The sequence below is a fragment of the Gymnoscopelus microlampas genome (assembly GCF_963454915.1).
Source record: "Gymnoscopelus microlampas genome assembly, chromosome: 17".
In the NCBI taxonomy this organism is placed as follows: domain Eukaryota; kingdom Metazoa; phylum Chordata; class Actinopteri; order Myctophiformes; family Myctophidae; genus Gymnoscopelus; species Gymnoscopelus microlampas.
Genome location: NC_139954.1, coordinates 8682256 through 8708822, shown reverse-complemented (window position 1 = coordinate 8708822; position 26567 = coordinate 8682256). Strand labels below are relative to the sequence as shown.

Genomic DNA, 26567 nt, shown 5'->3' with positions numbered 1-26567 from the left:
AGACCAGTATTTTGTATTGGTATTGTGATAAAATATATATATATATTTAAAAACAGTATTTGCAATTTGTATCAATTTGTATCAAAATACTTTGTTTCTCAAATACTTTCTCCAGACCAGTATTTTGTATTGGTATTGTGATAAAATGTATATATATATTTAAAAACAGTATTTGCAATTTGTATCAAAATACTTTTTGATGTATTTCCCCCCATCTCTGCGTACAATGAATGAAGTATAACTCTGACTAATGGCCATGGAGGCTTATGACTCTGGTATTTCCAACTCTGACAAGCTTGCAGGGGGGTCAGATCGCAGCTCATCTGTAAACAGCTTCTCAGACCCAATTAACTAATTAATTCACCTGGTTGGCCCTGCATACATTAAGTTAACCATTTATTGGATAGTATTTGAGACATTTTTGATGGGGGGACGTTTGGTTTTGAGGGATGTGTAATGAAAAGGATTTGGGGTCACTCACTTTAGTTACTCCCTCTACCTTTCACCGCCGCTACCCCAACGCCTTCCAAACATTCTTTTGAGTAAAGAGTAGTAGTACAAACGTAGAGGGGTTTGTACTCACAACCTTGGGAACACCAAGTGAGTGACTACCATGCTTAGTGCTTCATCACCGATTTCAGATTTACTTGTGCTTTAAGTGTTCTGGATGTTAAATCTGTCATATGAGGGGTGGGGCTGCACCACACCACCACATGTAAACATTGTAATAATTCTTCCTGTTTATTTACATTCTTGTCCACCCGGCTCTCGTGGACTTAAACGCATTCCGTCAAACATCTGCAAGTTTCAGCTAGTTTATGCTGTGTAACTCCATTTCCTAATTTCTTCATTACTGTCACACACACTCCATTACAGATTTACAGCTCAGAATTCCTATTCAGAGCTGTTGAACAGAATAAATTACAACAAAACCAGACACAGACATGTTGTATGGTGCTGAAATCATGCTTTATTAAATCATTAATGCATAAAACTCAAGGAGGAAGTACATAATGGTAATGCTATATCAACATCAATTAAGTCCAAGTGCAGGGCATACAATTAATGCATTTTTTTCTTTGTTTCACAGATGGTGGACTTGCTGTGGTGCACTGGCTTGGTGAAAACCCTGACAAGTGACAAGGTGAAATTACTAAAATCTACAAACACACTCAAACACACAACACATTACCAAACTAGCCTCCAAGAGTTGGCACTGCTTCTGCAAAGAAGAACTTGTACTGACTTTTTTTTTTTTTTTTAATTAAGGCCAGGAGATGTTACTCTTGAAAAGACAATCCAAGCGTCCTTTGCCAGAAACAGTGCACATTACAATTATCAAAACCCAGAGTGCAGGCCGCTAGCACTCTGAGCATGTCATCAAAATGGTGGTATGACATAGTCAGTCCGAACACAAGACCAGTTTATGCTGCTTACATGAGGGTATTATGCAAACAGCACTCAGGGTCTTATGGTCGTGTTATAATTCATAGGAGTACTGTAATATTACACGCACTGAGGCCACACGCCTCAGTGCGTGATAATAACTTGTCTCAGATTCTTGTTTCAAACTTCAACAGGGAGCCTCTCTACCTGCTGAGGCAATCTTAAAGACTTCAACAAATCGTTGAGGCACAGTGTTTTTGTTTCAGGCACAGGGTATTCGTTTCATGTGAAACTTTCTCCTTTTAAACTTTCAGTTTCATTTTGTTTCAGTTAATATTGTCATAAATAACAATGCATACATTCCCCATAACCGTTAAATTCGGCTATATACATTATGTACATGTCACAGAAAAATGGATCAAAAATCCTAAGTCATATTTATCCAATATGGCACATTTTATAACAACTTTAGACTTTAGTCTAGTTTGGCATAAATTAATGTCAAGTTTGGTATAAAAATAGTTCATATTTACAAGAACAGAAATCCAGGTCTTTATCTAGATCAGTAAAGATTAGGTTTTGCTAATTCAATAAATAAAAGTGTTGAGGATCAGGGAATTGAGGATAGAAATTATCTTGATGAAATGTGGACGTTTTATCCATGTTGCCGTTTTCTTTTTTCATTTTCTTTTTTTTACATGGACCGAATGTGAACAGCAGCAGATTGGAATCCAAGCTGGTTGGACAGTTTTTAAGATGTTCGCTCCAACATAAGCCTCCTTTACTCCAGACTTCCTGAAGTCACTGGTGTGACTGGTGTTGGTCCTCCCCACGGTCAGGAACGGGTCTGGATCATCACTCGTCTCCTTCACTCATCTGCCTGTTATCCCACACAAAAAACAACAGTTAGTTTCTACTGTCAAACCAAAGCGAGACATGACATCACTTTGCTATGCATTTTTTATTTGTATACTTGTTGTCAATCACCATGATGCTCAGCATAATCACGTACAATCAAAAGCTGGTTTTGATTGTACGTTAGTTACCGTCAACTAGCGGTAACTAACGTACCTCAGAGAAGAGGAGTGAGTAGACATTTCCGTCATTTTGCTGCTGCTGGAGCTCATGGCAACCACAGACTCAGACATTTCCATCATTTTGCTGCTGCTGGCACTCATGGCAGCCATTGACCCAGACATTTCCATCATTTTGCCGCTGCTGGCACTCATGGCAGCCATTGACCCAGACATTTCCATCATTTTGCTGCTGCTGGAGCTCATGGCAGCCATTGACTCAGACGTCATCATGGCAGACATGCTGCTAGATGCTGACATGCTCTCAAGTGAAACCTCAGCAGTGCGAGTGCTGCTGCTGCTGTAAGAGGCAGCTTCCACATGAGAGGCTGAGATATGTTCCTGCATCATGCTGCTGTCAGCAGAAGCTCTTTGCGCCATAATACCCATTTTAGTTGGTTCTTCAACAAGGGCTGAGGATAGCAAATGAAAAGCAAATGATTCATGTGTTATGGCTAATGTATGATTTTCTTTTGTCATACATAAGCTGTTGGGTGGTCGGTGACTCCACCGACCACCCAAGATGCATTCAAAGCCGAATATGTCAAATAAACATTCTGTGAGCCAAGTTTCTCAAAGAAAATAAACTTAACAAAAAGACCTGTTCACACGAAGCACTATAACCATATCGTTCACCATTGTCTTTGTTATAGATGACTCTGCCATCCACTTGAGTTAGAATGATTTTTAAAACTATATCTTTATAGTGATAATTATAGTTATAGTGCTTGGTGTTAACAGTTTTAGTAAAGCCAGTGACTATTATGTCATGGACATAATAGTTTATAACGACAGAAGATGAACAAACATTGTCTACATTATGACGTGCAGCCAATTAACATAATGCCTTCTTACCTTGCACAGCGACAGGTGCCTTTTCCAAGGTTGGTGACATCACTCTCTTTGGTGACTTGATTGGCTCGGGGGACTTGACTGTGGGTGGGGACATCACTCTCTTTGGTGACTTAATTGGTGACATCGCCTGCTCCCTCTCCGATGGTGTCGGGGACTTGACTGTGGGAGGAGACTTCACTCTCTGTGGTGACTTGATTGGTTCCGGTGACTTGACTCTCGGGGGAGATTTGAGTTCAGGGGACCTGGAAAGAGGGGACTTGGCCTCTGGTGAAGTGATCCTTTCTGCGACCTTCGCCTTGGACTGTGACTTGCTTATGGTCAGAGTGAAGAAAGCCTCCTGGCTGCCTGCAGCATTCTCCACCAGCAGCGTGTAGCTGCCTGCATCTGCCATCTCCACGCTTGAGATCTCAAAGCTGGAGGTGTACTCAGTTGAGACGATATGGTAACGGAAAGTGGAGCCAATCGCAGAGCCTTCCCGCAGCCAGGTGATAGAGGGTGCAGGGTCTCCATCAACGTCACACAAAAACTTGGCAACCTCTCCCTCGTTCACGGTCAGAGACTGTGGTTTGCTCAGGATCTTGGGAGCCACTTTTTTCCTTTCCGTTACCGTCTTTGTCTCAACAACAGTGGTCGTTTCCTTCACTCTCGTCTCCTCAACAGTAGTCTTAGATGATGAGACGTGATATACCTCTGTCCTTGTCATCTCGGGGTCGTGTGCAGACGGTGGCTCCTCATCCCTGCGGAGTGTTGAGAAAGCAGCATATTCCTCTCCTGCTACATCCAAAGTGGCGTAGTCGGAGGTTTCTCCCCTGGCGTTCTTGCAGACCACGCGGTAGGTGCCAGCATCCTCGGTCACACATTCAGTGATCTTGAGGGTCAAGACTCCACTCAGGTTGCTCATGTGGTATTTCCTGTTCTGCTGGATCTCCTTTTCGTTGTGGAACCACTTGATCTGTGGCTCAGGTTTGGCCTGGACATTCAGGGTGAACTTGGTGTTGCAGCCATAGGGCACGCGATGTGAGCGCATCCTGATAGAGATACGTGGTGTGTGGTCCAGGCTGAAGGGAGCCTGGGTCACCGTCTCCTTTCTCTCCATGGACATCCTCTCTGTCCTCAGGACCTGTTTCCTCTGCTCATACCTGGACATGAAGTCAACTTTAGGGTAGGTAACTTGATCAACTTTGGCAGTCTTCTGAGGGGCTGGAGGTTCAGGAGGTGGGAGTTTCTTGATTGGTTTAGGAATATATTCGGTGGCGACAGAAGTCAGGTACTCAGACTGAACATCCTCAGAGTATTGGGCGACAGCAGAGGTCTCCCTCTTGCAGACTCTGGTCTTCTCCTCAAACTCCATGCGTTTGAGCTCACTCTTGTAGCTGGTAATTCTCTGGGCTGTTTTGTGAGGGCGGAGCAACTCCTGATCCTCCTTCTCTTCATTCACCCTCTGTTTCTGCCTGGGAGGTCTGTAAGTGGTCTTGTCGTGGCGCTGGCGCAAATCAAGGAAGCTTGGGCCGGCCTCAAATCTAGATGGGATACGGTAGGAGTCGTATCTTGTGACTTCTTCTCCCTCCTCCTCCTCAGCGTGGACTACTCTTCTGGGAGATGTGGAGCGCAGGGCGGAGAGCTCGAAGCGCACAGGGCTGAGGCTGGGTGGAGAGGCAGAATAGCCATACTGTAGTTCCTCCTCCAGGCGTAGTCTGTCCTCCTCGGTTACCTTCATAGACAGATATTCCTTCACAGGCAGTAGCAGCTCCTCATCACTCAGGTCGCCCAGAGACCTCCTTCTGAGCTTAGGGTAACAATCACATCTCCCCTCAGGTGAGGGAGTGCGGTACCTTGAAGGCCTCACAGTCTCGAGGTCATCCTGGGTCATGGCCGGGATGCGCCACCTTGGCTTGTACTGGTCATTGATTCTGGGCAGAGGCACCTCGTAGAACTGCTCCCACCTGGACAGACGGATGCGCTTCATTCGCTTCTCATGGATCTTGTCCATGGGCTCAGGGAAGTTGTACTGGTCACGCAGTGTCTTGTACCATTTCATGTCAGACATGGGTTTGAAGTGTTTGATCTCATTATCCTCCTCAAGGACGGCTGGGTTAATGTCACGAGGAGTGGGAACATCGTATGGCATACGCAGCCGCTTCTCATCTGCCCTCTTCTTCCTCTCTTCTTTCTCTTTCTGGATCTCAGCCTCGGTCTTCTCACCCTTCTTGGTTGTCACGGCAGGTTTGAACATGGCGGCTGCTTCCCTGATGGCTTGCACTGCGACGGGGGGGAGAGGCAAGATAGCGGTGCCAGTCATAATCTGGTTAAGTCTCACCTTCTTGTCTAGTTTCTCCTTCTCAGCTGCCGCCTTCTTTTCCTTCTCACTCACATACACCTTCTTCACATGAGTGACGCGTTCCACTTTTAGGGTTGCCTGGCAACTGGCGGATCCAGCAGAGTTGGTGGCAGTAACTCTGTACACGCCAGAATCTTCAGAAAGTGTGTCTTTCACGTGCAGGATAAAGTAATCCAGGCCCTCATGGACAATTTCAATAGATGGACCGAAGGCCAAAGGCATGCCGTCTTTCTCCCACTTCAGGTCGGGGCGACCAGACACTCTGATCTCAAAGCGAACATTCTGTCCCTCCCTGCATTCAACATTGGCGAGCAGGCGTTTGAACATGGGCCTCAGTGTTGTGTCTGCTGGTGTGGGGCGAGGATTAATTGTGAGGCGACACTTACAGCTGTCATCACCGTACCTGTTCCGGGCCACAACGCTATACTCAGCTTCATCATCTTTCTCAAGGCTGTGGATGATCAGCTGATAAAGACCCTTGTCGCTGATGAAGGTGTACTTCTTGTCATCAGCACAAGGGACCATTTTCTGTCCAGACTTATGCCAGGTGACACGGGGCTCTGGGTGCACAGTGATTGTGACACCAAAGCGCACATCCTCTCCAATGTAGGCTGTGCGGTTGGTAAGAGGCAGTGTGAACTCTGGTGGCTTCTGGAGCATTCTAGCGGTGTCAACACGGCGCTTCACCTTCTTCACCACTCGTGCTGTGAAGTAGTCGCGGTAAGACCTGACACCATTGACGAACACCTCTGCATAGGCGCTGTCCTCTCCGTATTCATTCACAACCTTGCATCTGTAGGTTCCGTCATCTGCTCTAGTGATCTTGTTTATGGTGATTACAGCCAGGCCATCCTCATATTCAATCTCATACTTGTCACCGGCCTCCAGCTGCCTGACACCACAGTACCACGTCACCTCAGTGCTGTTGTCGTAGTTCTCAATGTTGCAGGTCATCTTGACACTGTCGCCCTCATTCGCAACGCTATGTCCGACCTGGCCAGTAAGAGGGCCGTGCTCGAATGGAGCAAACTTCACCTTGGCGACGAAGACTCCTCTCTGAGACCTGATGGATCCCCCACTGGCAATACGAGCTGCAGATACAACCGTGCTCCACTCCTTCTTCACTATGGACTGATAGTATCTCTTATGTCTGCCTGTCTGCATCGCCCTGCCGCTGAGCTCCTCTGCTGGCTTCGTCAACCAGGGATGTTCAAGAGCCTGGGCAGCCGTCATGCGGTGCTTGCGTTCCTTGGTCATCAGACGGTCGGTGAAGTCCAGTGCATCAACACTGACCTGCTTGAAGGATTCGTCTTCGTAGGTGTAGATTGCAGTGGAGATGTTGTCAATCATCTGCTGGTTGGTCTCAGCAGTGAATGGATTGAGGCCACTGATAAGTACGTAGGCAAGCACGCCGACGGACCACATGTCAGTTACTTGGTTGACCAGGTCACCTTGGTGGATCTCAGGAGCAGCGTACTCAGCAGTGGTGTACTGAATCTTGGCCACGTCTCCAGGAGTCAGATGTCTGCACTGGCCCATCTCAATAATCTTCACATTAGAGCCGGTTCTGGTGGTGTACACAATATTCTCAGGTCTGATGTCAAAGTGGCCGTAGCTCTGTTCGTGCAGGAAGTCCAGAGCTGTGCAGACCTGTCTTATGTAGTTCACAATTTCACGCTCGTTGAGCTCGAAGTCTGGTGAGTTGAGGCGCTCAAAGATGTCGCTACCAGAAATGAAGTCGTAGATCAACACCAGTTCCTCAGGGCTCTCAAAAGCGGTGTGGAGGAGGAGGAAGTTGCTGTGTTTGGCAAGATTCAAAGCAGCAATTTCTTTCTTAACAATGGCTTGATCAGCACCCCTCACTTTGACAAATTTAGCCATGTAGGTCTGCTTGGAGCTGATTTCAACGCAGCGGTGGATAATACCAAACTGTCCTCTACCCAGCTCCTCTGCAATGGAATATTTGTCGTGGAGATTCTTGGCGTCATTGACCATAGCCTTGCCCCTGGGGACAGAGCCAGTGTCATCAACCTCCCGGTCATACAGAAGGACTCTAGATTTGTCCTCCTTGGTCATGATGGAACCGCTGCTCTCGGATGGAGCGCTCTGGCCAAACTTGTTCTCAGCGATGATTCTGAACTGGTAGCCAGTTCCTCCAAACAGGCCGATAACGGTGTAGTGGCTGTCACGGGCCTGGGCAACACGCTCCCATCTCTCAGCGGTGGTGGGGCATTTCTCAATGATGTAGCTGCTGACCCTGCTGCCACCGTCGTTGGCTGGTTCCACCCAGTTGAGAGTGACTGAATCTCTGGAGATGTCGCTGGCTTTCACACCGCGCGGAGGATCGGGCACATCGGCTACATCAAGCTCCACTGTCTGTTGATCAATGCCAAATCTGTTCTTGGCGCAGACGATGTAGAAGCCAGCATCCTTCTTCTCCACTCCATTGGGGAACACCAGTGAGGTGAAGGACCTGGTGACGATGACCTGGTAGTAGCCATTGCTGTCGATGAGGTCCTGGCCCTTCTGCCAGGTGATCACAGGGTCAGGTTTACCGGTGAAGGGAATCTTGATGTTCACCATCTCTCCACGCAGGGCGGGGATGGCTTCCTTGTCCTTCAGGTTCTTAGGCAGGTTAATCTTGGCAGGAACTAGAAACGACAAATAGAACATATTAGTTTTAGGATTTTTATTACATGTTTCATTCTATTTAGAATGGCTATAAAACATTAAAATTACACAGTCATGTAACTACGGTCAATGTAGTTGGACTGCAAATGTCAAAGCAAAATTTGGTACATCTGTGTACACTGTAAACTGTGTGACCTAATATGTCATACTATTAGCAGTACACTGTCTACTATTGTACGTTTCTGTGAACTTACCCTCAACATCCAGAGAGATGGTGGCGCAGATGGAGCCTCCCTGGTTAGTGGCTCTGATCTGGTAGATGGTGGAGTCGTCCTCATCGGCCTCTGTGATGACCAGCTGGTGGTAGCCTCCCTTGAACTCCTGGATCTTGAGCTTCTTTCCATCGGACTGGATCTCCTTTCCTCGTCTGAACCATTTAATAACAGGCTTGGGCTGTCCTATGATCTTGCACACCAGGGTGGCGTTGCTCTTGTACTTGACGCTCTGGTTCCTCAGCTCCTCCTTGAAGGCCGGAGCGCGGACGTCCACTGCGTTGGCGGTAACCATGGGGGCAGTCTCCTCACTGTAGTCGCTCTCCCCTCCCAGGTTCTCGCACTTCACACGGAAGATGTACTCCATGCCCTCGGTGAGGCGCTTGACGGAGAACACGGTCTGTTTGATCTCGTCCGTGGTCACCGGCGTCCATTCGCCCTTCTTCTCTTTCTTTTCCACGCAATAGCTCTTGATCTTGGAGCCGCCGTCGTTGACGGGAGGTTTCCAGGAAAGCACGCACGAGACCTTGGTGATACCGGAGACCACAGGAGACACAGGCGGTGATGGTTTCTCTGTGGAAAGGAGGACATGAATTAGACATTGTTCTTTTGCTCCTCAATTTAGTCATTCTGCCAATTGCTCCTGAACAATGCACTACACTACACGGTCCTTGTCACTGCCAACCCCCACTGTACCCCACAGAGGGTATAGACAACCACATGCCTCCTCCATTACACATGGAGTCACCAGCTGCTTCTTTTCACTTGACAGTGAGGCGTTTCATAGGGAGGACATAACTATGGTGTCACTTGTGCCAAAGTGCATCTGAAGTTGTAAAGCTATGTGGTGGAATATCACACTATGTCCTCTTAATTAATTGTATTATTATCTATAATACCACATTGCAAACATACCCATTTGACTCTTGATGAGGATGGGTGCAGACAGTTCCAGTGGCTCGCTGTTGCCATAGCGGTTCTGAGCGTAGACACGGAAGTAGTACCCGGCGCCGTCGATCAGGTTGGGCACGCGGCAGGAGATGCCGTTAATGGATGACGATACCAGCTCCCAGTCGGAGCCTTCCTTGTCCTCACGCTTCTCCACAAGGTAGTTGGTGATCATGGAGCCTCCGTCATCTGTAGGAGCCTTCCAGCTGATGATGACCGAGTTCTTCAGCAGTCCGTCCATATTAATGGGGCCCACAGGAATGTCAGGTTTGTCTGGAAGATACACAGTGAATGAGGTTAACACTTTGAAAGTCTTCTCTAAATGTGTCTGTATATATCGTATCTCCATATTTCAATAAATATTTAACAAATTAACAAGAGCGTTGTGACTAAATTATAACTTCCACTTTCATACACGGTTTTCCATCCGAAAGCAACGATATGTACAGTAGCATAATGAATGAAAAACAATACGGATACAAAAACATACCATAGATTTCAACGTTGAAGGCAGTGTCAGTGCGGCCAAAGTGGTTGTGCAGCCTGATCCTGTATTTTCCTCCATGGACTCTGCGCTGGACGTTCTTGATGATCAGGTGAGTGTAGTGCTCCGTGGTTTCAATGCTGATGTCCTCCGTGTTCTCCAGGGTCTTAGCTCCCTGCAACCACATGATCTTGGGCTCTGGACGACCAATGTAGACACAATGGATCCTCAGGGTGCTGCCCAGGGCGGCGTAGTAGGTGTCTTTCAATGGGTAGTCGGGGTGGAATCTAGCAGCCGCCTCCAGCACCAGAAGGGCGGTGGTTTCACACTCTCCGGCATCGTTGATGGCCTTGCATGTGTATTCGCCCTCGTCTTCCTGCTGGTCCGTCGTGATGGACAGGGAGTGGTTGCGTCCGTCCGAGCTCATCTCGTACTTGCGGGACTCGAACACCTCCTTACCGGCGTGGTACCACTTGATTGTTGGAAGGGGTCTGCCGATGATCTGGCACTTCATGACGGCTGGCTGGCCAAGTTTGGCGGTCACTTCGTCCATTTCCTTCCTCAGGCCTGGTGCGCTTTCAGCTGTAACCACCAAAAGGCAGGTATTTGTTACTAACTGACCCCTTTTATTACATTGATAATTATTTAATGAGTTAATCTTTTTTATTTAGCTGCTGGTTACAATTGTATTCAAATACCAAGTCACTTGTGTATAAAACAGCCATTAGACCTCTGTGTTGCTTGTAATGATGACATTACTTGATAAAATCACTTCTGCTGGTATGAACATGACAGTTGTCTCACCACTCTGTTTGGTCTTGATGCATGTGGCGGTTCTGCGTGGTCTGCTGATTCCTGTCTCGTTCTCAGCAAACACTCTGAACTCGTACTCTGTGGCTTCCATCAGACCTGACACCTGGAACTCCTTGTCCTTCGTCCTCTGCTTGTTACATTTCTTCCAGGTGCTCTCGATGGACTTCCTGAACTCCACCCAGTAACCCAGGACCGGCTTGCCTCCGTCGCACTCTGGAGCCTGCCATTTGATCTTGATGAAGTTGTTCGCCACTGTCACCGTGTCAATCTCACCTGGCTGGCTTGGCTTGTCTAGAAGAGAAGAAATAATAATACATTAATAAATCAGATAGCTCACAGTGAGTTTGTAGATCTGCTATTTTCTATGCGTGACACCAGCGTGCAAGTATAAATCAGGTCTAAGATGTGTCAGTTTAATGCTAAAAATGTATCTTATTGTATCCAGCAGCTATGATAAAATCCTCATCACAGTCTGTTTCACAATTCAACAACATGAAACTCACCGAATGGATCTTTGCAGATGACTGCGTCAGACAAAGGTCCAGCCTCGCTCTCTCCAATTTTGTTTACGGCAACAACACGGAACTGGTACTCTGCGTCTGGTGTGAGTCCAGGCACAGTGAACATGGTGGATGTCACCATCTTCTTATGGCGAGAACAGGTCTCAGCTGAGACCACCTTGTACTCCACAAAGTAGCCGGTGATGGCAGAGCCACCATCGTCCTTGGGTCGGGACCAAGCCAGGGCCACAGAACTCTTGGTGACGTCCATGATCTCTGGTGCGGTGCTTGAAGGCTCAGGGGCACCTGTTTTGAATCACAAAACAGTTAATATATGGAAGATGTTTTGCACTGTTAGCCATCTAGAAATGCAAGCGTGTTCTGTGATTGCAATGGTTAAAATGTAACATAAATGTGTAGAGGCATAGATGAAGAAATATTGATTCTACTCACACAAAGGAATCTTGGGAACCACTGGCTCCTCTGACTTCAGAGACGCACTGATACCAAAGGCGTTCTCTGCGGTGACCTTGAAGTGATACTTTGTTCCTTCCTTCAGGCCCTTGACCAGCAGGTGTGTGTCAGTAACCCTGGAGTCCACTGTATACCAGGCATTCCTGGACGACTCTCGTCTCTCCACAATGTATCCCAGGATGTCTGAGCCACCGTCGTCTGTAGGAGTCTTCCAGGACACCTTGACAGAGTTGGCCTGGATCTCCGCGAACACCATAGGTCCCTCGGGCGCACTGGGGCGTCCGATGACATTAACCTTGATCTGGGCTTTCTTCTTGCCAACCTTGTTCTCAAGGAGGAGGTTGTAGGTGCCAGAGTCACCCCTCTCAGCTCCCTTGATGACCAGTTCACTGGCATCCTCTGTGTTGGCAATCATGGCTAGGTCGGACACAGCACCGCCGTCCTTAGACCACGTGCATGCCGGACAGGGTTTACCCTTAATGGGCAGAGAGAGTCTGACGACTCCTCCCTGTCTCACCACGTAAACCGTCTTGTATTTCAATTCCAGTTCGTAGTCAGGAGATTCTAGACAGGGGACAAAAAGTGATGGTTAGCGAACTGGCTTAAGATTGATTGGAATGCTAGTGATCTAGGAATGTATGGCTATATATTTGCATATGTGTACAGTATTCATAATAATAGATGGTGAGCTTACCAAGCATCTCAGTGATTTTGACAGTTCCGGGAACCTCTGCGGCCTCTCCACTACCGCCAGCGTTGCAAGCCAGCACACGGAACTTGAACTCCTCTCCCTGTGGCATCTTGGTCAAGGTGTACTCACAGATCAGAGAGGGAGTGGTGTTACACTTGAGCCATGCATTGGTGCCTGCCTTCTGCATCTCTATCAGGTACCCATCCACCCTGGCATCTCCCTCGTCGTCTGGAGGACTCCAGGCCAGGGACACAGATTCCATGGTGGTGGCAGTGACCCTGGGGTTCTGTGGACAGCCAGGGGGATCTTTTGGGGAGGGGGGGTGTTCAGATAGGTCAGTGTTTGTCATGGAACAACTTTGTATCGTATTAGAGTTATTGCGTTTTGCTTGCCTCTTTTATTGCTTATAAATGGGATTACTTGTAATGTTAACAATGTACATATAATCAACATTTATTAATTCTTTGAAAGCTGCTCCTTCAAAAAGTGCCAGCTAAATGCCTCAAATGTAACGGTATAGTAGCATAACACATAATTTATTTAAACAACATAAAGAGGGCTCTTACCGACGGGGTCTGTGGCGACTGCCGGTTTGGACAGCAGGCTTGGTTTGCTCAGCCCTCTGGCGTTGATGGCGGTGACTCTGTGTTCATACTCAAGACCCTCTGTCAGATCAGTAGACCTGTAGCGGGTCATGGTGACAGGGTTCTTATTGGCCCGTACCCATCTCTCTGAGCGCACCTCTTTGCGCTCAATAATGTATCCAGACACTTCCAGGCCGCCATCCTCCTCAGGCGGGTTCCAGGCCACTGTCATGCCGTCACGAGACGTGTCGAAGACCGTGGGTCTGCCGGGAGGTCCGGGAACATCTGAGGAGGACATTTGAGCTTTTAGTAAGATGTAATGGCGCCTCTCTAATTCCTCTGGGGACGAACTGTGGACGTTGCTATAAAATCAGCATGCCTCTAAATTATAGTAATATCGTCATTGTAGCACTATACACAGGGTTAATGAAGCTAAAATCCTAATCTTACTCAGAAAGTAACTTACTGTGTGCGCTCTTGGCCATGACGACCTCAGACTGCAGGTACTCTCCGGTGCCGTAGCGGTTCACGGCCGCAGCACGGAACACATACTCGGCTCTCTCGATCAGGTTCACGAACCGGAAGGTGGGCCTGCTGACGGAGTCGCTGATGGGCACCCAGCCAGGACGGTGGGCATCGCGCTGCTCCACCACATAGCCACTGATCGGAGCACCGCCGTCTCTTTGTGGCGGATCCCAGCTGCAGGTGATGGAGGTGGCGTCGACCTCGTCCAACCTCATCGGTCCCTTAGGCTCGTCAGGCTTGGCTGAAAGACAGAAATAAAGAAAATGTGTTAAGTGTATGTAGTTATGTATCATATAAGAACCAAAACAAAAGAGAACCAACCATTCAGCAAACCACAAAACAAGCACAAAACAATATAATGTATATACATTTATATTATATACATTATTACTATTTGACACATATTTATTTATATACTATGACACCTGAAATTCCCTCCCGGGGATCAATACATGTTTATCTTATCTATCTTATAAAGAACATGTAATCATTTATGAGGATTTCTTACATAGGATGTTGACTTTGATGACCTCGGTGATGACTCCCACAACATTCTTCACCTCCAGTTTGTATTCTCCGCTGTCGTTAATGGTGGTTTCTGACACACTGAGCTTGGAGAAAGTCTTTGTGCTCTCGATCTTCACGCGGTCCGTTGCCTTCCCCCCCATCTTTTTGCCGGAGAAGAACCAGGCGCAAGTGGGTGGTGGTCTGCCGATGATAGGCAGGTCCAGCTCCAGAGTCTTACCTGCCAGAACGTTCACCACCTTCTGAGGAATGCTGGAGAGATCCACCACCGGCATCACTGAAGAAAAACACACACATATAGATTAGAAAATATAGAAAGGACTCTCCTCAAAACTACGTGTGGCCTCAAAGGGTCCAAATGGACCCTTATGCATCTGTAACTCTGAGTTAAATTAACAATGAGGACTTTATTATAATTTTTTGCCTAATGCATATCAAAGTGGGGGTCCTTGAAATAAAAAAATAGGATGAGAATCACATGTGTTACATACCTCTCTGTTCATTTACTGTGACAGCAGAAACCATCTCTTTTGGCATGCTGGGTCCCCTGCTGTTGACGGCCATGATTCTGAACATGTACTGCTCGTTCTCTCCCAGCTTCTCGAGCGTGAATTCAAAGTCGGTCATCTTCAGCGTCGCCACCTTCATCCACTTGTCGGTGCCGACGCGGCAGGCCTCGATGATGTAGCCCTGGAGTCTGCTGCCGCCGTCGTGCTCGGGCTTCACCCAGCTCAGGGTGACCGAGGACTTGGTCACGTCGATCATCTCAAACTTCTGAGGAGGCAGGGGAACTTCGCACACCAGGATGACGTCCGGTGTCTCGCAGGCCTCGCCCACGCCGTAGATGTTCTCGGGCAGGACTCTGAAGTAGTAGAACATGCCCTCCATCAGGCCGTCGATCTTGTAGGAGGTCTTGTTGCACTTGGACGTGACTGTCTTGTACGCCCTCATGGACGCCTCGCGTCTCTCAATGATGAAGTTGTTGACGGGCGCGCCGCCGTCCACGGTGGGGGCGTCCCAGGAGATGGTGACTGACTCCTTGGTCAACTCCTTGATCTTGATTGGTCCGGTTGGGCCAGGAGTGTCTAACATGGAAAGAACAATTCTAGTTAATACATCAATCTAGTTCATCGCTTATTGTTTGTTGATTAATGCAATTTGTTAAAGTTGTTTTGATCAATGCGTTATGACAGACACAGTGACGTGACGTACCATAGATCTTCACCATGATGCCGACCTCCTGCGTGCCGGCTGAGTTCTCAGCCACCAGCGTGTATTTCCCGGCATCGTAGCGATGCACCTTGTCGATGATGAGTTGTGTGTGTGAGTTGGTGACCTCGATGAAGCCGCGTGCGTTCAGATCAACGTCAGGCTTGCTCCAGGTGATCTTGGGAGCAGGACGTCCGGTGACGGTAACGTACAGGCGCAGCGAGCTACCGGCGCGCAGACAGATGGTCTTCTTCAGGTCGTCATGGAGCTCAAAGTCAGGGAGTTCTGAGGTGGAAAAAAGGCAGAAGTCACATTAGGGCTGGGAAATTAACCAAAAATAAATTGAAACCAACTTAATCTTGCTCATGTAGATTAATAGAATAATTGAGAAGCAGCTTTCTTTTATTGAAAAATAGATTAATACATGGTCCAAATACTCGTATTAGTAATAATAATAGATGATGAAGCCTTACCAATCCTCTCCATTGGCTCTATCTCGGCACATGGGTCACTAAAGTCTCCGGGTCCGTTGACGTTGACCGCGGCTACTTGGAAGTAGTACTTCTTTCCCGGAGTCAGGCCGGTCACCACGTGCTCGGGGTGCTTCAGCATTTTCTCGTGGGTTGGGGTCCATACTTCCTCATCCTCGCAGCCATCCTCCTGCATCTCCAGGATGTAGCCCAGAATTTCAGCGCCTCCATCCTCTACGGGACGGGACCACGCCAGACTGATGCTGTCGGCGGTAGTGTCGGTGACGCGAGGAATCGAAGGTTCATATGGAACGCCTGATGAGGAAACAGGATTAATATTAATATTAGAATGATATTCATATCGATGTTATCAATATTATCTGTCATTAGTGCTATGTATGTATGATACCATTATCAATGTTAACATTAGTATATTATGATATTATCAATATTAACATTAGTATATTGTATGTTGCAATTGTCAATATAAATTAGGGATGCACGATATGCACCCTTTTACTCTAACTAGATAAAACAGGAGAACAGATAAAGAAAGAGTCGTTTTTCGAGTAGACTTACATGTTGGAACTCTGCAGACAACTTGCGTAGAAAGCTCGCTGGCTTCGCTCTCTCCGGCCTTGTTGATGGCTGTCACTCTGAACTGGTAGGTGTTGCCCTCGGTGAGGCCAGACACCTTCAGGGTGGTGTCCACCAAGGTGCCGTCTCTGTTGACCTTCACCCAGCGGGCGCTCTTCTTCTCGCTTCTCTCCACCAGATAGTGGAGGATCGGGCTGCCTCCGTCGCTCTCCGACTTAAGCCACTGAAGGGTGACAAAGTCCTCTCCTGACGACAGGATCTCAGGATTGCCAGGCTGAGACGGAACGGCTAGAAGGAGGTACAAAGGACATCCGGAGGTTAATTCACTAATACTTGATGTCACTTTTGTAATTTTGGTTTTAGAGATTATATATTAATCTAATCCTCTTTAGGTTTATCTAATCTGTACTTCATCTTTTGAGGCAGTAATGTATTGAAAACAAGCTGTTTTTAGAACAGCCAGTAAAAAACAATAAGTTAAGTGTACTTACTGAACATGTCTCTGGCCACCATGGGGTCGGACTGGAGGTAGACTCCAGATCCGTACTTGTTCACTCCACGGACCTTGAACAGGTACTCTGTGTTCTTGAACAGGCGGGTGATGTTGCACGTGGTCTCCTTGCACTCGTCGTCCATGACGACCCAGGTGAGGCGGTTGGTGTCTCTCCTCTCTACGATGTAGTGGCTGATGGCGTCTCCTCCGTCCTCCAACGGGGGCTTCCAGCTCAGCGTGCACGAGTCCTGCGTGATTTTACTGAACTCAATCGCGCCCTCGCAAACTCCAGGAGTGTCTGAGAAGAGGAACACACTCGTTGTAAAAAAAATTACAAAGAACGCCACCCCGTACTTAAAGTCACATTTAGTTGAATTGCTGGCGTGCTTGCTTTTAAGTAGAAATTACAAAGTACAAATAGAATACAGTGTTCTGACTCACCGAGCACTTTGACGTTGACCTCGGCCGTTTTGGTTCCGCTGACGTTTCTGACGGTCAGGATGTAGACGCCGGTGTCATCTCTGTCACACAGCTTAATGATGGCCATGGCTTTGGTGGCGGTGTACTGAAGGTGGTACTTCTCACACAGCTCCAGGTCCCTGGTGCCTTTGGCCCAGGAGCACTTGGGGTCCGGTCTGCCGCCCACTGCAGCATCCAGAACCAGGTCTGAACCCGCCCTGACTGTCACTGTATCTTGCTGAAGCTTGCTGTCCAGCTGGGCCTTTGGAGGTTCTGAGGTACACAGGAAAGTGACAGTGAGTATGATAATAATATAATAATAATAAATTACTCCTCTATTCTGCTTTTGTACTGGGTTGTTCTGGGTAAGAATCCCATCTTACCTAAGTCTGTCTTGCACTGCACCTCGCCGGTCGATTCGGAGGGCAGACTGTACACCTGGTTGGCGTTCTTGGCAATGACTCTGAACTCATAAGCCTCTCCCTCTCCCAGCGCGGTGACCGTGAAGAAGGTGTCCGTCACGTTGGTGTAGTTACACTTCAGCCAGCGGCCCTCCCCTGACAGCATGTACGGTTTACGCTCCACGATGTACCCGCTGATGGGACTGCCTCCGTCGTTCAACGGAGACGACCACTTCAGCGACACAGTGGAGCGGGTGATGTTGGTGACTTCTGGTCTGCTTGTTGCATCTGAACACACACATGCAACAGTTAATATGTGGGGTCCTATTGCCTGGACTGGAATACAACTGTATGGTTTGTTTTTGTGTATCAGTTGATTTTCACACTTTCTTTTTTTAACCACTTTCAACCATTCCTATTTTGGGCATGAAAATGTACCGAAATCTTCAAAAAGCTTCAAGTTATGAGCTTGCAAATTCATTGTACGACTTAAGAATATTATGGCTTAAGTAGTTAAATATGAAAACAAAGGTAATATCAGGACAAAGGAACTATTACTGAATTATTTAAATCTTACTGATTGATTCTTATTACATATCTGTATAACAATGTAAATTGTGCTCATCCTCACCAACTGGGTTCTGAGCCACGGCTCTCTTGGAGGCCTCACTGGCTTTGCTGAGACCGGCGCTGTTCATGGCGTACACCCTGAACTGGTACTCCAGGCCTTCCACCAGGCTCTCCAACTTGTAGTAGCAATCGAAACAGGGGATCTTGTTCTCCCTCACCCAAAGGATGATATTCCTCTCCTTCTTCTCGATCCAGTAGCCCGTCACCTTGCTGCCGCCGTCATTGTACGGCTCCTCCCACTTGATGGTCATGCTGTTGGAGCTGACACCGAACACGCTGGGCCTGGTTGGCGGTCCAGGAGGCGCTGTTGTAATGAACAAGACATTAACACTTAGAGGACTCATAGTCATTCTGTTATTGTCTAGACAATAGACTATGTAATGTGACTTAGCATTTCATATGGCTTACTATTGGTTGCTTATAAAGTCGGCAACCAAGGGGGTTACACTCATAAGATTCACTGAACTGGTTTTACATTGCTCAGCATTTTATTCTATGTAATTCCCTCCCCCTCAGGTTAGCTAATTATGTTCAATCATAAAGTTACTCACTGAATGGATGCTCAGCAACGATGGTCTCAGACTCAGTGGACCTGCTGATGCCCATCTTGTTCTCAGCACAGACCCTGAAGGTGTACTGCATGTACTTGGTCAGGTGACTGACATGCAGGGTTGTGCGCTTCACACTGGAATTGATGAGCTGCCAGGCGGTGGAGCCAGACTCTCGCTTCTCCACGATGTAGTTGGTGATATCGGTACCGCCATCGTCCTCAGGCGGCGACCAGCTGACGTCACATGACTCAGATGTGATAGAGGTGACCTCAATGGGTCCTTCGGGAGGACTGGACTTTCCGATAACATTGACTTCAACGGTGAAGGTCTTGGTTCCCGGCGCGTTCTCCAGAGTCAGGTGGTACTTGCCACCGTCGCCCCTCATGGCCTCCTTCACGGTAATGCTGGTCCTGTCCTTGGACGTCACGATGGTGACCTTTTCTGTGCTCTTCAGCCTCATCTCCTCCAACTTCCAGGTGACCTTAGGAGCAGGTCTGCCACTGATAGGAACGTCGATGGTGAAGGTGCAACCGGACCTGGTTGTGATGAGTTGGTTTGCGATCTCGCTGAGATCGGCTGCTGGCTCAATATGAGGCTCCTTCACCAGAACAGGCGCCTGGGTCTCTCTGGGCTGGCTGAGGCCGGCGTCATTCTTCGCCTTTACGCGGAAGTAATACTCGTCTCCCTTGTTAAGCTTCTCCGCGTTGTAGGTGAGACCCTTGGTGTTGCCCATGACCATCCATTTGTCTCCATCTTTAGCTTTAGCCTCAATGATGTAGCCCTGGATGCGGGTGCCACCGTCATGCTCTGGCTTGAGCCAGCCCAGAGACACAGTGGTGTCTGTGGTGTCCAGAACGTCCAGTCTCTTAGGAGCGGCTGGCTCTGCTGTGGCACTGACGGGCTCCGGCAGCTCAAAGGCCTCGCCCACGCCGTGCTGGCTCTCGGCTGAGACTCTGAAGAAGTACGGCAACCCCTCCAGCAAGTCCTGGACCTTGAGGATGCACGCGGGGGAATTGGCTCCACACTGGATCCAGGTACGACGGCTGGACTCACGCCTCTCTACAACGTAGTGATGGATGCGCGCTCCACCGTCATTGAGAGGAGGCTCCCAGATGAGGGTGACAGACCCTCTGGTAACTTCCTTTAAGGCCACAGCCTGTGGAGCTCCGGGGGTATCCATCACCTTCACAGTGAAAGTAATGAGGTTGGTGCCACAGGCATTCTCCAGTGTGATGGAGTATTTGCCTGCATCATTTCTGGTGCAGTTTTCAATGGACAGGGAGCTGTAGCCATCTGTAGTCAGGATCTCTGACATGACGCCCAGCTCTCCCTCCTCCTTCACCCAGGTAGCAGTGGGAACAGGCTTTCCTCTGAAGTGGACGCCCAGACACACAGAACGTCCAGCCTTCACAATGTGAGTCTGCTTGAAGCTGGCGTCGATGTCCACCAGTGGTTCCGTCAGTCTGTCCATAGCCGCAGCAGCCTCTTCAATCTCCTGTGGGTCACCGGCACCCACGTGATTGACAGCTGCCACGCGGAACCGGTACTCTGCACCGGTCGTCAGGCCGCTCACCACGTACTGCGTCTCTGCCACCAGCTCCTCGTTCATTCTCTTCCACTCCTCGTCCTCCACCTCCCTCGCTCCCTCCGCCATTTCAACGATGTAGCCCAAGATCTCCATACCTCCGTCATCACTGGGCCTGCTCCATTCCAGGCTGATGGAAGTGCTGGTGGAGTCGGACACGCAGACCACAGATGGGGCGCAGGGGATGTCCTTGGGATCGGCGGCCTTGATGGGCAAGGAGATGTTACTGGGAGCTCCGACGCCGGCATCATTAACGGCCATCACGCGGAACTCATACTCCATGTCCTCGGTAAGGCCGGTGACCTTGTGACCGCATTCAACGATAGGTTTCTTGGTCAACACCTTGTAGAATTTGACGGTCTTCTTCTCACGTTTCTCCACAATGTAAGACTGGATGGGGTTGCCTCCGTCATTAGTCGGAGCTGCCCAGGACAGAGTGATGGTCTCTGCTGTCATATCGGTGGAGTCAGGAGTGCCTGGAGAGTCGGGAGTAGCTGGGAGAAAACAAGATGAGATGTTTAGATACTAATGTGGAGACATATAAATTATAATATAATTCATGAATTATAGCTTTGCAATTAGCCATAGAAGAACTTGAACATCACTATAATTTGAATGGTTTGCATGTATACAAGTTGAAACAAATATCTCATTTCCTATTTCTTTCTTGCAGCATGTTAAATCATCTTACTGTATTGCATCTGTGCAAGGATGGGGCTGGACTCAACCGTTCTGCCGACACCGAACTTGTTGACAGCAGAGACCCTGAACTGGTACTCGTTGGTCTTGATGAGCTTGGTGGCGGTGTACGAGCTCTCATGGCACTCGTCCGTCACCAGGGCCCAGGAGATCTTGGCGGTCTCGCGCTTCTCCACGATGTAATGGGTAATCTCTGAGCATCCATCGTTCTCTGGAGGGTTCCAGGTCAGAGTACACTTGCCCTCAGAAATGTCGGAGAAGACGATGGGTCCCACCGGCTCACCAGGGGTGTCTGGACAATGGAAAAATGAACAAATATGAATGAATATGAATAAATGTATTTAACTGTACATTATACTGTACTGCACATAGTAACAGTTTAAGATTCATCAGGTTATTAATCCTTTAGATTAACAGAATAAACGAGACAAATAACGGCATATTCTTTAGCTATAGATAGCTAGTTACTACAGTATGTGTGCAGTCAATGCTGCCATGCTGTAAAAAACCCAACTACTATCAAATCAATTTACTCATGAACTCATTCATTGTAATAATATATATGTAATATTAATAACAAAGGATAATAATTTATTAATGCCTCATTAAGACCACATACCTTGCACTTGTACAACGATTTTCTCCTTCTTGGTTCCAGATCCGTTGGTGGCCTCCACGGTGTACAGGCCTTTGTGTGTACGGTCTGCGTCTCTGACACACAGAGTGCTGGATCCAGGCACGTTGATGACGTCCATCATCCTTTTGGTGATCTCCACGCCGTCTCTGAACCACACCACCTTGGGATTGGGCCGGCCACTGATGCTCACCTTGACCTTCATGTTGTCTCCTGCCTTGACGGTCAGACCCTCGAAGTATTCCGGACCAAACTCAATGTTTGGAGGAGCTAGGTGGGCAAAGGGAAGTTGTGAGTTAGAATCGAGTACGACTGGTGGGATTTTGGAAGAATAAACTGTAATATTGAATTTACTAGATTATGACATATTACAAAGAACAGTGAGCTTGGGATCCTGGGTTATATTTGTCAATTTGTTACAATATTGAAGTTTAAACTTTAATATAAAAAGTACTATAGTTAACCTCTATGTATTACTTAACTAATCCAAATGTGAAGAACCGATTTATACCAATCTCATACAATAGCACTCACCATTCTCGTCTCTGACCACAATGAAGCCAGATGAGTTAGAAGGTGGGCTGACGACACCAATGGCGTTTCTGGCGATGATTCTGAACTCGTAGCGTTCATTCATAGTTAAGCCGGTGACCGTGTACTCGCATTCATGTACATCAGTCAGGTTAGCCTTGAACCAGCGACCCTTGCCTTGCCGTTTCTCAATGGTGAAACCTGTGATCTTACTGCCTCCATCATGTTTAGGTGCATCCCATTTCAAGCTCACAGAGTCAAAGGTCACATCTGTGTAGTCTGGCATTCCAGGAGCATCTGAAACACACACAATATGATTTATAGCGTGACATAATTTAATATGCATTTTAAAGCTAAAAAGTGGTCAATCTAAAATGTCACATTACACTCATTTGCAGGATAATCTGTTATCTTAAAGCTACAATCCAAACATTTTACGTCCTCTCCCTACTGAGATGGGTAATTTCAACTGTAACCCTGGATTAGATTGCAGCTTTAAGTGGCACAATATTTTTGTTGCCTATTGCAATTGCAGCCAGAATGATCATATATATAGAAATCTACTCACCAACAGGAGAGACAGCCATGGTCGCCTTACTCTCATCACTCATGCGGCTAAAGCCAGAGTCATTCTGGGCATAGACTCTGAAGTTATACTCCAGACCTTCTATCAACTCCAGGATCCTGAACTCGTTCTCTTTCACCAGGAAAGTGCTCACTTTCTGCCACATGATGCTGTTCTTCTCCTTCTTCTCCACATGGAAGCCCTGGATGGGCGCGCCGCCGTCGTACAGGGGCTGCTCCCACTGGATGGTCATACCATCGTTGGTTACATTGTAGACCACTGGTTTGCCTGGTGGGCCGGGTGGCCTGAACTGGTGCTTGGCGATGACCATCTGTGAGAGCAGAGGCTCGCTGGCACCGTACCTGTTCTCAGCACGCACTCTGAACTGGTACTGCACGCCTTTGACCAGGTTGCAGATCTTGTACTGGGTTTCTTCTACTCTAGAGCAGGCCATCTTCCAGTCAGACCCGTCACGTTTCTCCACCGTGTAGCAGGTGATTGCTCCACCTCCGTAATCGTTGGGTTCATCCCAGGAGATCATGATGCTCTCTGCTCTCACCTCGTCCAGGCGGATGGGTGCAATGCATTTGGACGGTGGTCCTAGGGTGATGACTTGGATATGGAATAACTTCCTGTTGACCCTGTTGTCCAGGACCAGGGTGTATTTAGCCTCATTGTCCTTCCTGATGTTTTTCATCATCAGAGTGGCCTTGTTCTCTGTCGTCTTGAAGCGGATCTGTTCGTCCTCCCTCAGAGGCAGGTTGTCCTTCAGCCAACTGACACCAGGTCTGGGCTTGCCCTTGTATGGCAGCTCAATGTGCACATTGTGACCCAGGCGGACTTTGATAGTGCTGCGTTCGTATTGTGAAAGGTCGGCGTCTGGTGTGATGATGTAGTCAATCACTGTAATGGGCCCAAGTTCAATAAAGTCGCCCTGTCCCTTCTCATTCCTGGCTGCGACTCTGAAGAACATCTGAGAGTGCTCATTCAGTTTCTTGACTATATACTCACAGTGTTTGCTGGAGCCGGCCAAAGACCACGTCTCCTGACCCTTGAGTCTTGTCTCAACAACAAAGTCAGAGATGATGCTGCCACCATCATAGTCAGGTTTCAGCCACTGCAGAGTGACAGATGTTTTGGATGAATCCTTCATAGAGACCTCCTTGATTGGTCCTGGAGTCTCAGTACACTTGACTGGCTCAGCAGTGCTGCATGGTTCACCCACACCGTTCTCGTTCTCAGCCAACACGCGGAAGAAGAAGGAAGTCTTCTCTGAGAGGTCTTCGATGGTGTACGTGGTCTCTGTACATTTGGTGGTCACAGCGGAGAAGGATCTCTTTGCGGAGTCTCTCTTCTCAACAACGTAGTTGGTGATCTCAGCACCACCGTCAAGCAGAGGAGCCTCCCAGCAGAGAGTGACCTTTCCTCGGGTCACATCCTTCAGCACCAGGTTCTGGCACTGAGCGGGAGTGTCCTGGACCTTCACAGACAGAGTCAGGAACTTGGCCTCGCCCACACCATTCTCAATTTTCACAGTGTACTTGCTGGTATCGAGCCTGTTCACCTCACGCATGACCAGCACAGAGGTGGTGTCAGAGTAGTGGAACTCATATTTGGGGTCTTTGTCAATGCAGTCGTCTCCCTTGCACCAGGAGGTGGTGGGAGCGGGTCTGCCCTTCAGAGGAACAGACAGCTCCACATCTTTACCCGCCTTCACAATGTAGTGAGTTCTCATGGCCATGTCTGGGTCAACCTTGGCCTCCTCTGCAAGAACCAGGAGAAACACAGAATGAATACTAACAATCTTATATAGGCGGATGAATTGGATTGCATTGAACTTGAGTGTTCTATTCCTTGACTGTGGGGAACGTGTTGGTTTTAATTTACTTCATATACTAATGCAGAGAATGTATACTGTGTTGAATGTACCCAGTACTAATATTAGTACTATTAATATTATAACTAGTGCTACTAAATACTATTACTATTCAATGTGTAATGTTTTGAACGTACCCAGGATATCCTTGGCCTGGACAGGCTCTTCCATCTCCAGTGGTTCTCCACGGCCGGCGCAGTTCACAGCAGACACTCTGAAGAAGTAGTTCACGTCTACTTTCAGTTCATGGGCAACGTATTCTGTGGTCTTCACCTCTCCCTTGGTGGTAAGGAGAGTCCATTCTTCCTCTTCCTCTTCCTTGGGCTCTATCATCTTCTCCACCATGTAGCTGGTGACCTCGCTGCCTCCATCCCATTCAGGCTTGGACCATCCCAGAGTGATAGAGGTCTTGGTGGAGTCCACCAACTTCAGCTTGCATGGCTCATCTGGAAGATCTGATGAGAACGCATTATTCACATACAGAGGTTAGCGGAATTCGATCACAAAGTCTGCAGTATCCACTGGAAAATATTAAAATTTAAACCTACTTCTGTTAACGGCAAAGCAGCTGATTATACAATGTTATACAGCTATAGCTTAGACTACACAATACATACATACAGTACACATACAGGTTAGAAAACAAGCAATTTCCATCAGTCTAAATGTTTGAAAACAATATATGATTTTGCAAATACACCCTCTACTTCCAAAACGATACAGATAAAAGAATGTCAATATGACCAACAAGACAAGATCTCGGTGTACTGACCGACTGGATCGGCCGCCTTGAAGTACTCAGAAAGAACTGAGTACGGTCCCTCTCCGGCCTTGTTGATGGCACAGACACGGTATTGGTACTCGTTCCCTTCCGTCAGATGGCAGACAGTCTGTTTGATGTCGGTGATGGGATCCTTCAACACCTTGATCCAGCGCAGGCTCTTCTTGTCGCGTCTCTCCAGGTAGTAGCCAGTGACAGTGCTGCCTCCATCTGCACCTGGTTTGTCCCATTCCACCACCATTGTGGTTTTGGTGGCGGTGTTCACGTAAGGTGTATGAGGCTGTCCGGGTGTGACTGGAGGGAACAACCGCAATTTTAACAATCAAGTAGTCAGAAAATAAATGCATCGAAAATAGGCAAAATAACTTAATAGGTGACGAGACCTGAGTTCAGGGCAGGCACATTTCTAATTATTATTCATTGGCATCTAAAGGTTAGCAGTATACTGTGGGATATGTCTGAATGATCCAAATTCATGTTAAATGTTAATATGAATGGAATAATTTTATACTGGAAGCGACATGAAATTGCCTTTGTGTCTTATGTTGTTTGTGTGTTTCTTGTATTTTTTTAATTATTTTATTTGGTCACAACATACCAAAGGTGTCCTTAGCGACAATGGGATCAGACTCCAGGGGTTCGCCCACTCCAAACTTGCTGACTCCCATGACACGGAACACATACTCGTTTCCTCTGACCAGTTTGCCGACCGACACGTACGTCTGTTCCAACTCGTCTGAGACGGTGGACCAGACAACACGGCTGGTTTCACGTCTCTCAACCACATAATGGGTCACTTTGGCTCCACCCTGGTCGGCCTCGGGCACCGGCTCCCAGCTCAGGACAATCTTGTCTGCTGAGACTGAGTTGAAGTTGATGACTCCAGCTGGAGGTCCAGATTTGTCTAGAGGAGGAACAAAACCAATTAATGTAGTCCTTAGATAAGCCACTGTCTATTTGTAGTGTAATGATGAATGTGTCTATAAA

General features: G+C 47.8%; 1 protein-coding gene across 5 annotated transcripts in view; it reads right to left on the bottom strand.

The window, feature by feature from the left end:
- Nucleotides 1–947: 947 nt before the first annotated feature.
- Nucleotides 948–26567, bottom strand: part of ttn.1 (titin, tandem duplicate 1) — a 127632-nt gene continuing 102012 nt past the window's right edge. For 4 of the 5 annotated variants that reach the window (XM_084085146.1, XM_084085145.1, XM_084085148.1 and 1 more), the window contains 29 exons: nucleotides 26179–26484; nucleotides 25572–25874; nucleotides 24937–25254; nucleotides 22927–24687; nucleotides 22362–22655; nucleotides 21813–22097; nucleotides 21186–21485; nucleotides 18910–20988; nucleotides 18360–18662; nucleotides 17711–18016; nucleotides 17310–17600; nucleotides 16867–17166; nucleotides 16358–16663; nucleotides 15782–16093; nucleotides 15312–15593; nucleotides 14591–15184; nucleotides 14083–14376; nucleotides 13516–13815; nucleotides 13032–13334; nucleotides 12469–12771; nucleotides 11754–12338; nucleotides 11304–11606; nucleotides 10792–11091; nucleotides 9994–10569; nucleotides 9471–9776; nucleotides 8538–9128; nucleotides 3315–8303; nucleotides 2458–2872; nucleotides 948–2266 (listed from right to left, as the gene is read on the bottom strand). In XM_084085146.1, coding sequence (XP_083941272.1) covers nucleotides 2242–2266; nucleotides 2458–2872; nucleotides 3315–8303; nucleotides 8538–9128; nucleotides 9471–9776; nucleotides 9994–10569; nucleotides 10792–11091; nucleotides 11304–11606; nucleotides 11754–12338; nucleotides 12469–12771; nucleotides 13032–13334; nucleotides 13516–13815; nucleotides 14083–14376; nucleotides 14591–15184; nucleotides 15312–15593; nucleotides 15782–16093; nucleotides 16358–16663; nucleotides 16867–17166; nucleotides 17310–17600; nucleotides 17711–18016; nucleotides 18360–18662; nucleotides 18910–20988; nucleotides 21186–21485; nucleotides 21813–22097; nucleotides 22362–22655; nucleotides 22927–24687; nucleotides 24937–25254; nucleotides 25572–25874; nucleotides 26179–26484 — 17630 coding nt within the window. In that variant the 3' untranslated portion in view covers nucleotides 948–2241. The remainder of the gene's footprint in view (nucleotides 2267–2457; nucleotides 2873–3314; nucleotides 8304–8537; nucleotides 9129–9470; nucleotides 9777–9993; nucleotides 10570–10791; nucleotides 11092–11303; nucleotides 11607–11753; nucleotides 12339–12468; nucleotides 12772–13031; nucleotides 13335–13515; nucleotides 13816–14082; nucleotides 14377–14590; nucleotides 15185–15311; nucleotides 15594–15781; nucleotides 16094–16357; nucleotides 16664–16866; nucleotides 17167–17309; nucleotides 17601–17710; nucleotides 18017–18359; nucleotides 18663–18909; nucleotides 20989–21185; nucleotides 21486–21812; nucleotides 22098–22361; nucleotides 22656–22926; nucleotides 24688–24936; nucleotides 25255–25571; nucleotides 25875–26178; nucleotides 26485–26567) is intronic. The other variant, XM_084085147.1, reaches the window with a different exon arrangement.